Source organism: Ursus americanus, chromosome 36 (assembly GCF_024610735.1).
Source record: "Ursus americanus isolate L20-20 chromosome 36, mUrsAme1.1.p, whole genome shotgun sequence".
Classification (NCBI taxonomy): domain Eukaryota; kingdom Metazoa; phylum Chordata; class Mammalia; order Carnivora; family Ursidae; genus Ursus; species Ursus americanus.
Genome location: NC_142162.1, coordinates 19,864,343 through 19,876,703, shown reverse-complemented (window position 1 = coordinate 19,876,703; position 12,361 = coordinate 19,864,343). Strand labels below are relative to the sequence as shown.

General features: G+C 38.7%; 1 protein-coding gene across 2 annotated transcripts in view; it reads left to right on the top strand.

Annotated features, from left to right (window-relative positions):
• The first annotated feature begins 4,385 nt into the window (after nt 1-4,385).
• The window catches only part of DPH6 (diphthamine biosynthesis 6), a 165,544-nt gene continuing 157,568 nt past the window's right edge, over nt 4,386-12,361 (top strand). For both annotated transcript variants that reach the window (XM_045815932.2, XM_045815925.2), the window contains exons 1-2: nt 4,386-4,476; nt 7,951-8,045. In XM_045815932.2, the coding sequence (XP_045671888.1) occupies nt 4,454-4,476; nt 7,951-8,045 (118 nt within the window). In that variant the 5' untranslated portion in view covers nt 4,386-4,453. The remainder of the gene's footprint in view (nt 4,477-7,950; nt 8,046-12,361) is intronic.

Sequence of the window (12,361 nt, the reverse complement as noted above, 5' to 3'; positions counted from 1 at the left end):
CATTCTGAGCTTGGACTTCCCAGCCTCCAGAACCATAAGAAATAAATGTCTGTTGTTTAAGCCACTGGGTTATGGTATTTTTTTTTTAAGCAGCCCAAACTGACTAAGATGGGCAGGTTATTTAACAGCTTTCTACTCAGTTTCCTCATCTGTAAAAGGGAATAATGATGTACCCTACTTCATCGGCTTGCTGCGATTTTTAAATGAGTCACTATATAGAAAACACTTAGAAGAGTGCCTGGCCCATATAAGTTGCCATTGTTAACATAGATGGATCAGATAATCATACAATGATGCCCTTAAATTTATCTGCAAATAATTACTTAATTCCTTTTTTTCCTAAATTCTTACCAAGCAGTCTTCTGATGGCTTCCTATATATGGCATGACTTCAGGGAGATGTACTGGCCTAAGATATAAATCCTCTCAAGGTCTCTGAGATAACTACGTGTAGAATTTTTTATTTGATTATCTGAGTCTTTATCAATCAGTACATCACTGCGATGTGTTGCCAAGGAAGCAGAATTCAGTGACAGCTTGCAACTTTTTATTACCAGCAACAGTGTTTGGCTATGGAGAATTTCTCTTAAGTAAACTGTCAAGGGATTGAAATCATTTTGAGTTTGATTTTCTATTCACCTATTTTGTTGGCTCTACAAATTAATCCATAGTCATTCATATGTAAGAGCTTGAGACTGCAGGAAGGGAGCTCACAATGCCTTAAAATGTGAATCTTGGGGAAGTCATTTCAATATATTATAAAAGGAATTACTTTATACTGATATGAAATCTATTAACTTGTTGACATTGACTGGTCCGCAGTAACTTTTACACTATCCATACAGAACACTACGCATATAGAGGTCTTGCTAAGCCAACTTTTCTTGAAATCTTTCTGAGCAAATTACTTATAGGCCAATGGATATTACTAATTAAAAATAAGTTTTCCCTATTACTTTATGAGTCCTCTTAAAAACACTTGTCAGGATTCAATATTAGTTTGCTACTACGTTCAGGATGAATGTATTTGTTTTGATGTAAATTAAAGCATCTCTAAGATACTGTTGTTTATTATTTAGACTTTTACAAATTCAGATTGACTTTACAAATTCAGATTGACATTTCTTACTCCAAATGGACACAATGTAAAACAAGTAGCATAAACATTCCTGTTCCTCATCATGTGATGCTGTGAAAGTCATTTTGCAACAGTGTGGCAGCCATGCAGGTGACCCACTCAGATATCCTTTCAAAAACAATTCCTGTGGGAAGCACAGATGACTGACACCTTTCAACTGCCACACTTTTGGATCCACTGTGGAGTTCATAGCACACCATGCCTCCCCAGGCTGCCCCCAGCCTATGAACTGAACACAGAAGGAATACTAACTGGCCTTTCTGGTCTGCAATGCCTCTGCTAGCAGTGCTAACTCGATAAGCACAGAATCCCATCTAGCACAGCATTCATAAAAATACCCATTTCACAGAGAATGAAGTATAGGAGTGGGCCAATATCCATGAGATCTAACTGTTGTATCATATGCTATACTATTTACATGAAATTGTCCTCATAGAGTACTGGAAAGGCCTACTGAAGTAACAGCTAAATCAGCAGCTCAAAGACGATACTCAACGATGGTGTACCATCCCTCAGGATATAGTATAGGCACTAAATCAAAGATCTCTGTATGGCACTATGTTTCCAATAGGAAAAATATGGATCTGGGAACCAAGGGGTGAAAGCAAGAATGGTCTCATTTACAATCACTCCCAATGACCCACGGGGGAACATTGTGCTTCACTTCCCACGACTCTGCGCTGAGCAGTTAGAAGTTCTAGTCTTCAAGGTTTTCTTTCTTGCCAGGAGGCACAACAGTGATATATTGAAATATAAGATATTTAGCAGTATGGTACTTTTAATCTTTTGCACCCAGGGGCCAGCAACCAAGGATAATTGACTCTTACTAGCAAGAAATGGGGCTGCTTTCACACAGTAGAGACAAGGAAGAATACATGTAGAGCCCAGGTGGTCTACTTGGGTGCCTCTTGGCATTCCCTTGCCCAATGGTAACTGTGAATGGACACATGCAACAACCCCAGACTAAGAAGGGTATGATGACTAAAGTCTACAACCCCTTAGGAATGAATGTTTAGGCCATCATCACCTCTATTTCTCAATTCCCTTTCTCTGGCAATAAGAATATCTTCTTTATCCCAGGTACAGGGAGGGGACCTTCTATAGGGGATGTTTACTCCCTCCTTTCAGGAATAAAAAGGAGGGTCAGAGTGCCCTTCCTGTATCTGATGTTTCTCAAGGGCCTTTAATGTAAAACAGAAGCAGCAAATTTTGGGGTAACATGCTCTGAACTCCTCCTGTCTTGTTACCTTTGTTTGTAAGGTCCAATTGTTCCTCCTGCTCATTTCTGCCCATCATTCAAATCCTGTCCTCATGCTAGCATTTACCCTGCTGAGTTTAACTCATGGGGTTCTTGCCATATGCATTACATAACTTGTTACTTCCAAAATATGCCCTCTTGTATTGTGAATATCTGTTAATGTATTCATCTTATCTCCCCAACTAGAGTACAAACTCTTTAAACACTTGACTCATTTGGTAAATATTCACAAATGCGTAGTTTTAAAAATGCATCATTTTAGATGCTGAAACTAGTATGCAGACTGTCACCAATGTAGTCACTCATACTAAGAGTACTGGAGTTAATGAGAACATTATAGTATAATTAAATTGAATGATTGTTATATACTGGACATAATTATAAATTTCTTACATATATTATTTAATTCATGACTTTGTTATCATCCTTCATGGTTTTCTTTCTTTCACATCCCATATTTAATCCATCCAATTCAATTGACTGTACCTTGAAAATAGACCTGGACTCCTCCTACTTCTCACCAAATTCACTAGTACCATTCTGGTTCCAGGCTCCATCATTTCTCTCCTCATTACTGCATTAGCCTCTCAATAGGTGTATTCTTAAAACAGCACAGTGTAGTCTTTTTAACGTTTTAAGTCATACTTCTGTTCAAAATCCTGAGGTGGTCACTGACTTCACTCAAAATAAAAGACAAAGTTCTTTGTGGCTGACAAGATCCTATGTGATCTGGGGCGCCTGGGTGGCTCAGTTGTTGGGCATCTGCCTTGGGCTCAGGGCATGATCCCGGAGTCCTGGGATCGAGCCCCACATCAGGCTCCTCCGCTATGAGCCTGCTTCTTCCACTCCCGCTCCCCCTGCTTGTGTTCCCTCTCTCGCTGGCTGTCTCTCTGTCAAATAAATAAATAAAATCTTTAAAAAAAAAAAAAATCCTATGTGATCTTCCTCCTCCCTCCATAACATGAACCTCGTCTCCTGCTACTCTGTACCCTGCTGGTTCCCACGCCAGCCAGGCTTGTTCTTACACAAACACCTAACAGATCCAGGGCCTTGGCTTCTAGCTTTTCCACCTGCCTGGAACGCATCCCTAGTTAGATGCAGCTAACTGCCCTCTTTTAAGTTGGCTCAACTTTCACCTTCCCTGTAAGTCCTATCTTACCCTTTAATTCTGCCACTTGCCCTTCTACCTACTCTGAATCCTCCCTACTTTTGGAATCCTCTCAATCTCTTAATTTTTTTTTTCATAGCACTTATCACTTTTTAACATACTGTATAATTTTTTTTTTAACCTGTATATTGTCTGCTCTACCCACCCTATGTAAACTCCAGGACAGTGATCCTCGTTTCATTCATGGATGTATCCCAAAGAGCCTAAGTCAGTGCCTGGTACACAGGCATTCAAGAAGTACTTAGTGAATGAATTTGGAAACTAGATTTTCTTTCTGCAAGGCCACGGCTCTTCCGTGAGGTGCCTTAACCGGCTTCTCAGCTTCTGTGCTACGCAAAGGGCCAAACCCCAGGAGCTTCGAGGTCAGGGGGGCTAGTTCCAGACTTAGATTTATAATACAGAGGAGATATAAGGTAAAAAACAAAAAACACTAAAAGGTGCAGTTAGTTTTTTGCATGTGGCTAAGGAAGTAAAAGCAAACTTCTTCTCCCTCCGCAACAAAGTGTTTCAATTTGCAGCACAAGTGACTTTGAATATTCTCCTACCGAAACAAATCCCAAGCCGCCTCACTCGTGCTCGGCGACGCCGACCCTGCCCTTCCCCGAGCGGCTTCAGTGCCCTCACTTAGGTGGTCAGGCCGTGCCTACACATCGTTCTTTTCTGGGCCCCGAAGTCCCTGTCACCGGGACAGCGTGCTGATTTGGCGTATCCTCCCCGGCCAAGCGACCTGCAGGCAGTCGCAAGGGTCGCAGCGCCCGGCCGCTGACAGGCGGCGAGGCGAACACCCGCGCGAGGCCCCGGGGCGCGTCACAGCGGCCGCGGCGGCGGCTACGGCGGCGACTTCCCGGCTCCCGCCCCCGCCCGCCGCACGCACGCGCACTGCGCCCGCCATGAGGGTCGCTGCTCTGATCAGGTAACGCGGCGCCGGAGCGGCCTTCCTCCTCCCCTGCCAGCCTCTCATCCTTTCTTGCTGATTGGTGCGAGCTGCAGCCCGCGCTTTCGGCTGCGCGGAAAAGAGAGTGTTTGTGCGGGAACCGCGTGTCGGGGGGTCCAGCGGCTCCCCCCCCCCCCCGGGCCACAGGAAGAGGCGGAGTTTTCAGGCCATTGCGCGGTCCGGCGTGTCCCGGGGCCCTGACTCGCGCTCCCCGTGTGTGCCTGTCCCCGCCTCTCAGATTTTTCCGGCCCCCAAACTTGGATTCACCGGGGGAAGTTTAAAACCCACCGATGTCTGGGTCTTCTGCCAGAGCTCTGGTTTCATTACTCTGACACGGCCCAGGGTCGCATTCTTAAAAAAAGTGTAATGGGCAGTGACGTTGGAGAGCCACAGCTTCACTCCACCTAGTCCTCCTCGGTAGTTCCTTCAGTCTTTCTGCTTGGTTCTCGGGGGTCCGCCTTTCTCCCGGGAATGTAAATAGCTCCAGGCCCCTCCCACTTAATGCCGCCTCTCTCTCACCTGCTTAGGGCAAAGGTGTGTTTTACCTTGTACAGGAAAGGGTCGCTTCCCTCGGGGTTAAAATGGAGTTGTGTCAGTTTTATCCTAAACCCAGTTGCTTTTGCTGCAGACACTTACGTGCTTTTAGATTGACCTACGGTAACATAGTCTATTCCAAAAGAAGGTTGAAATCTATAGTAGCGCATGATATTTAGGTGTCTAAAGTTAAGTCCTAAGATAACCAAAGACAGGCCAGTTTAAATGTTTCCATATGCAGTCTGTAAACTGAAGCAAAAGTAAACGTAGTAACATTAGAAAGGGAATTTAGACCGCGGTACTTGAGTATTTGATGAGATTTGGACCTGTAGAGCATATCTGAGATACACCACAACCATGTTTTCTTCTGTAAGCCCATTGAAGATTTCGTAAACGTTTTTGTTTAATGCCCTATTTAATTGATACTAACAATAGTGACCTATTAACAACTATTGATGTAACATTCTAATCCCTGGAATATTCCAGTTTATTTTACTTCGATGCCATTTTTAGGACTATAACGTCAGAATAATTATTGTTATTCAGTACATTTCCTCTGTAAACCAAGCGATTAATCTCTGACCACTGTGGTCTTCATGTGATCAACTAGACAAGAATAAAATGTAGTCCAGGAAATGAGTGATTCACGTCATACTCAATTTGCCAAAAGTTTAACCATTGAAATAAGACACACCAACTAAGATTCAGATCTTGGAAGGAAGAAGATTGCTGTAATCCATTACAGTAAATATTCAGTAATGTGCATATATTACTCTTATTATAAAAAAGCAAATCACTTAAAAATGGCAATGTTGGAATATTCTTGCTAAATTGTAAGATCTGTATAAATGTTAGGAGAATGAATGCTATAAGTGTGAATATATGACAATTTATATATATGAATATGAATGCATACATAATATACATTTATATGAATATACATTTGAATATATATGAATTTAGACTTAAATACAGTGAATCTATTTGTAATATATCTTGTGTTGTGTATGTATACTAAAATGAGAGATGGAATATGTTTGTGTGCTCTAAGGAATATGTGAAACCAAGATTCTCACATATCTTTAGAACATAAAGAACATTATTCTCCTTATACACAAAAGAATTATTCAGTTTTACAGCTGAATGACACCTTGAGGATTAGCTAAACCATTCTCTAGTTTTATAATGAAGCATGTACCCAAGCACATTGAGTAACTTGGCTTAGTATACCAGAGTTGGGAACTAAAATTCTAATCTTCTATAGGACTTCTCATCTAACATATGCTTATGTACTTTGTAATGTTCTGAGAGGTGAGTAAGTTACTCAGCATTTCCCAAATCTTTTGTTCTTACGATCTTTGCTGGACACTAGTGTTCATAGAACACAGTTTGGGAAGTACTGTGGGGTTGTTTTTCTAATAATTTAATTTAATTTATCTGAGAGAGAGTGAGCGAGAGCAGGGGCAGAGGCAGAGGAAGAAGGAGACAGCCGGCTGAGCAGGGAGCCTGATGCAGGGCTCGATCCCAAGACCCTGGGATCATGACCTGAGCCGGAGGCAGATGCTTAACTAACCTAGGCACCCCTGGGAAATACTATTTTATAACCATGTTTGAAATTTTAGCATATTTTCAGATGAGTTATAAAGCTAAGCTCTGATTGTGGATGTATACCCATTAATATTCTAAAGAATTAGAATTGTGGTTGTATACCTGTTAATCTTTAATATTCTAAATATTCTAAAGAATTAGTCAAATCTTTTTGCCCTGAGAAAATAGAGCAGTGAAGTTCAGTAGGGGAAATTGTGGAAGACATATTAGGGTAATATCAGAGTCTGAGAAAAGGGAACATGATGTATAATTTCACTGTGCCTCTCGAGGTCTCCCCATGAGAAGTTCTAGAATGGTAGTTACTGATTGGATGTGGTAGAGGCAGAGAAATGTTGGGAACTAAAATACAAGGCAAAAGGGCCAGCTTCTAGGACAAGCAGTCTCTTTTTAAAAGTTTCTTGGGCTATGAATATATCTGACTGTTGCCTGGAGGTGCACTTGCAGATTTTAGGCAAAGATTAGAACGAATGGAACAGGAGGGAGGAAAAAGAGAGGCAATGATGATAAAGGAAGAAATATGTATGGTGAGAAGCAATAGAGTTTAATCCAAAATAGAGGTTGCCATTCAACCTTGTTATATATGAACTTTCCATAAAGGTTGCCGTTCAACCTTGTTATAGATGAAACTACTTGTCTTGACTACGTGATTTGCCCCTGCCTTCAGTAGATTTGGTTGTAGAATTTAAAAGTTCCTTTCAATCTGTTTATTAGCATTAAGGCTCAAGCCTTAGCCTGCCATCGTATATATATATTTTTTAACTTCATCAGTGTAATTCAGCATTTTGTTTTCTATCTCTACAGAATGTGAACCCACCAAGTACATCAAACTTTGTCATTAGATTGGGTCTCATATCTTTAATTTGAGCCTTTAGTTGGTGATGGTAGCCAACTGTTAGATTTCTTGTAGTAGAAGAGATTTTTTTCTACTTTTCCATAGAGAATTTCATCTAAGGAATATATATAATAGCTGTTTAGCTAGAATTTAAAATGAAATCATTTTTTTTAAATTTTCAAAGCACTTTGTATATAAAGGAAAGCCACTATTATAAACCGAAGAGTTATCGTATTTTGTTTAGAGCGATCTTTGTTATAATGGCACGTAATTCCATAAGCTCTTATGAGTAGCAGCCTTAGACATTCAGATTCATTTGCTCAATTTGGTTATGCTATGGAAATTACTTGTTTTTTTGTATTTTAATTGTATAGAAGTCCCTCAAATATTCGGAAAAGTTGAATGAATATATTTTGATATCTAATGATTCTATGTTTAATAATTGTCAGTACCCTGATATTTTTCTATTTCTTTTTTAGTGGTGGGAAGGATAGCTGTTACAATATGATGCAGTGCATTGCTGCTGGGCATCAGATTGTTGCTTTAGCAAATCTGAGACCAGCTGAAAACCAAGGTAAGTGTATTCCTTTATTGGGAAGTTCTCTAAATGACTGGAACTCCAACTTCATAATTGCATTCTATTGTGTGCAGCGTGCAAAGACAAAAATGGAACTAATATATATTTAGCACCTAATTAGATGCTAGGTTCTATGCTAAATGTTTTTAATTACATATCCTTTATTCCTCGTAAGAACTCCTAGAGAGTTTTATTTGTAGTTTTATAAATTTGTCCAAGGTAGATAGCTAGAACAAACTTGCAGAGCTGAGACTTGAGCCCTTGATTCTCCTTACTTCAGAGTGTACTGCTGTTCCTCTAACACGTTTCCAAGTGTTGTAACCAACATACAGGTAAATAAGATACAACCTCTAGGAGCTTGGGAAGTAAGACATACATTGATAAATGATTCATCTTAGGTGTAAGCTAAATATGTAAGAGTTGAGAGAGGCATAAAGCAACACATTTCCACTTTTTATTTTTCTGTGATAACAAGGGCATCCACAGGTAATTCACAGACATCATTTTAGCTGTGTTTTTCACTTTTCTTCCCAATGAAATTTCCCCCATCAGAATTTTTTTTCCCCCTGTGTCCTTGTCTGTGTCCAAGTTTCCTCTATGGATAAGTACACGAGTCATATTGGATTAAGAGGCCACCCTAATGATCTCAGTTTAACTCATTACATGTGCAGTGACCCAAGTTTCCAATAAGATCACATTTTGAACTGTGGATTTAGGATTCAACCTTCAACAATTTTTTTTTATTTTTTTGAGATCTGACTGACACATAGCATTATATTCGTTTTTATCTGTACAACATAATGATTTGGCGTTTGTATATATTGCAAAATGATTACCACAATAAGTTTAGTTTCATCTATCACCACACCTGGGTATACTTTTTTTTCCCAATTGGAATTTTTTAAAAAAGGAAACTATTCACCAATTTGCCTTTTATATCTTCTATTACACTTATAACTATAGATATTAACTGTTACAGTATAATAGGGAGAGATTAACACTTGTCTGACTTTAAACTGTTTCTCCACATGGCTCTTCTAGTAAGATCTTTTTATCATCCCCTTTACTCAGCTTTTTTCAAGACCATGCTTTTGCCCTATTGTTATTTTAGGATGAATTAAATGAGTTGTATATGTGAAAACGCTAATTAGAGTTCTTGGCATGAAGTAAGCATCCAGTAAATTTAGTTCAATCTGAATCTAGCGCTAAATATGTCCTTTTTTTCTTTCTTCCTTCCTTCCTTCCTCAAGGCTGCCAGTCCGTTGAATTTTTGTTTTTATATCATTTAACAGTTGTTGTCTATTTATTTTGTCTTTGATTTTTATCCCCAAGTAGATTGCTTATAAGATTCTTGAGAGGAAGGTCATATCTTCTATGTTTCTTTAATTGCACCTCAGCACTTGGAACAGCTCTATGCCTGTAATAGGCATTCACTCAGTTACTGGTGGACAGATGAATAATGACCTAACTAGAATTAGGCCTGGAAGAGCAAGCAGTTGTTTCAGTCAGATATTTGAATTTTCTTTCCTTCACAGTTAAGACCCAGGTAATGCTGGAATTGAAGTGGGAAGATAGAGGTTAGAAATATGTTATAGGAAGAAATAGAAAACAGGTCTTATAGAGGGCCAAGGGTAAACACATACTCTATGATTTTGCACTAGAATTTCAATGATGAATAATAATAGCATTTTAGAAATGAGGTGTTTGGAAAATGACCTCCTTTTTCTGACTTTAAATAATAAAGAGAAAACTCTTTGACTAAGGGCAAGTGGGAACTATACTGTAACTTCTATATTATAAAAGAAGAAGCAGAATTTTGTTGTAGGCTTATGTTCTGTTATCAAAGGAAAAAAAATTCCCTTATTTCTTGTGGCTAATCAGGCAAGTAGGTTTTTTAAACTTTCTGTCTGGGAGGTCTTGGTATTTAAAAAGCAGAAGTTTATATAATATATAGTACATACAATGATATAATTTCCCTCCCGGGAGTTTCGATCTTGTCTTAAGCTTTTCTACTTGAATTATTATAGTTACTTTGTACTGAATCATTAATGTATAATCTTCCATGTGCTCATGGTTCACTGGCAGAATGGGTAAGATGATAAGCAAAGTGTATCTTTAAATTATACCTCAGAATGGTATGGAGACATTTACTTCGAATACTGTTAGTGAGAAAAAATTCAATAGTAAATGGAATTAAAATCTTATGAAGTAAAAGCTGGAAAATCAGCTTAAACTAGAGTAATTGTAGTGAAAGAGAATAGATGGCTGTGGGTTAGCAGATGGAAGGGGTTTAGCTAATCTTGATTTAAAGTCAGCAGGAAGTTGGTGATTATTGAATGTTTCATTGATTGACTTCTTTCCCCCCCCAAACATGTTGTAAAAGGAAACTTAATGAGGAATGACTGGTAGAGAGAACTTTAGTATAAAACTGGTTAAAGTGAATTCATGGCACCGGGTTTTCAATGGGTAGTCTGGAAAGGAATTTATTCCCATCAGTGGGGATAATGTGAACTTGTCATAAAATTCACAAAACGATCTCTTTAAATTTGTAGTAGGAACTTTTGTGGCATGTTAATTGAGGTGCTTCAGGCAACAGTGGAGCCTTTTGGTTTTGTTTGATCTCATACCACTGTTGCAGTGTAGGTTCCATTCATACGAGTTCCGTTGTGGTTAGGACTAAATGGAGCCTTAAAGGAAAATTGTTTTCTAGGTTTCTGAAGTCAGTAAAATGTTGTTGTTATTGTTTTAAGATTTATTTGTTTATTCTAGAGAAATAGAGTGAGAGCACAAGCATGTGACTGGGGGGGTTGCATGGGGGGAGTTGGAGAGGGAGAGAGAATCCCAAGCAGACTCCCCACTGAGCATCGAGCCCGACAGGGGGCTCAAGACTGAGGCTGACAGGAGGTGAAATTAAGAGTCAGACGCTCAACCCACTGAGCCACCCAGGCACCCCAGTTAGTAAAATGTTTTAATTATTATGCTACTATCAGGAGGTTTCTTGCTAAGAAGCTCAGAGTTCTTTAAATATATAATTTCAGTTGTATCAATATACTTTAAAAGTAATACATTTAAAGATCCAGTGTGTCTGAGATGAGGATAAGCAGAAAGGTTTTTAGGTGACTTTGGCTATATCTCTACTTCCTACTGTGACCAGGAATAGACAGTTACATAATAATAATGTGAGTACATGGAAGCCAGTCTGATGTGTGGGTTGGGTTCAGACTTGTTGGCCAAAATGTGATGGGATATGATGATGGTTTTGATTACAGAAGAGGCCCTTAAAATATCAGTTTTTCATCCCTTTTTATAGGTTATCCTTCATACTCACATTCACTGGATATTCTTGGCATATATATGTACACATACGCACCCGTACATATATGTCAAACAAATTGTTTTGTAACCTTTTTTTTTTTACTTACTAACATATTCTGAACATCTTCCATGTCATTAAGTATTTTCCCATCACAGCATTTCCTAGATATCTTCTTTGAAACACAAAACCTGATGAAATGTAAGTCTTCTAAGGGTACATAAATTTCAGAGATGGTTTATACTCTCTCATACTTAGCCTAGGAAGAATTCAGCAAAGACACCTACTTACCGTGTTTATCCCCATTTTTAATAAACCTATTTGACCATGGAATCTTTTTTTCATCCGGTCTATTAATATCTCATGGGATTCCTATTCTACAGAACATGCTTTAGAAAATGCTCCTTCTTCATTTGCAACAACATGGATGGGCCTAGAGGGCATTATGCTAAGTGAAATAAGTCAGACAGGGATAGAAATATTATATGATTTTATTTATATGTGGACTCTAAACAAATGAACAAATAAAAAAAAACAGACTCCTAAATACAGAAAACAACTAGTGGTTGTTGGGGAAGTGGGCGGGGGAATGGGTAAAATAGATGAAGTAAGTTAAGAGGTACAGACTTCTATTTATAAAATGGGGTTGTAAAGCACAACAATGGGAATATAGTCAATAATATTATAATATTGTTGCATGGTGGGAGATGGTGACTGTTTGTTGTGGTAAGCACTGAGCAATGTATAGATGTCAAATCAACATGTTGCACACCTGAAACTAATATTAATGGTTGCATAGTATTTCATTATATGAATACATTATAATTTTTAGTGTATTATAAATAATGCTATGATGGGTATCTGCAAATAATACTCTGTTCATTCATGATTCTTTTGTTCTAAAAAGTAAATGTAGAAGATCAAAAGTCTGTTCTAGTATATTTGTAAGATTCCTTATATCATCAAAAAGTTGATGTAACTCATCATTTTACCTGTATCA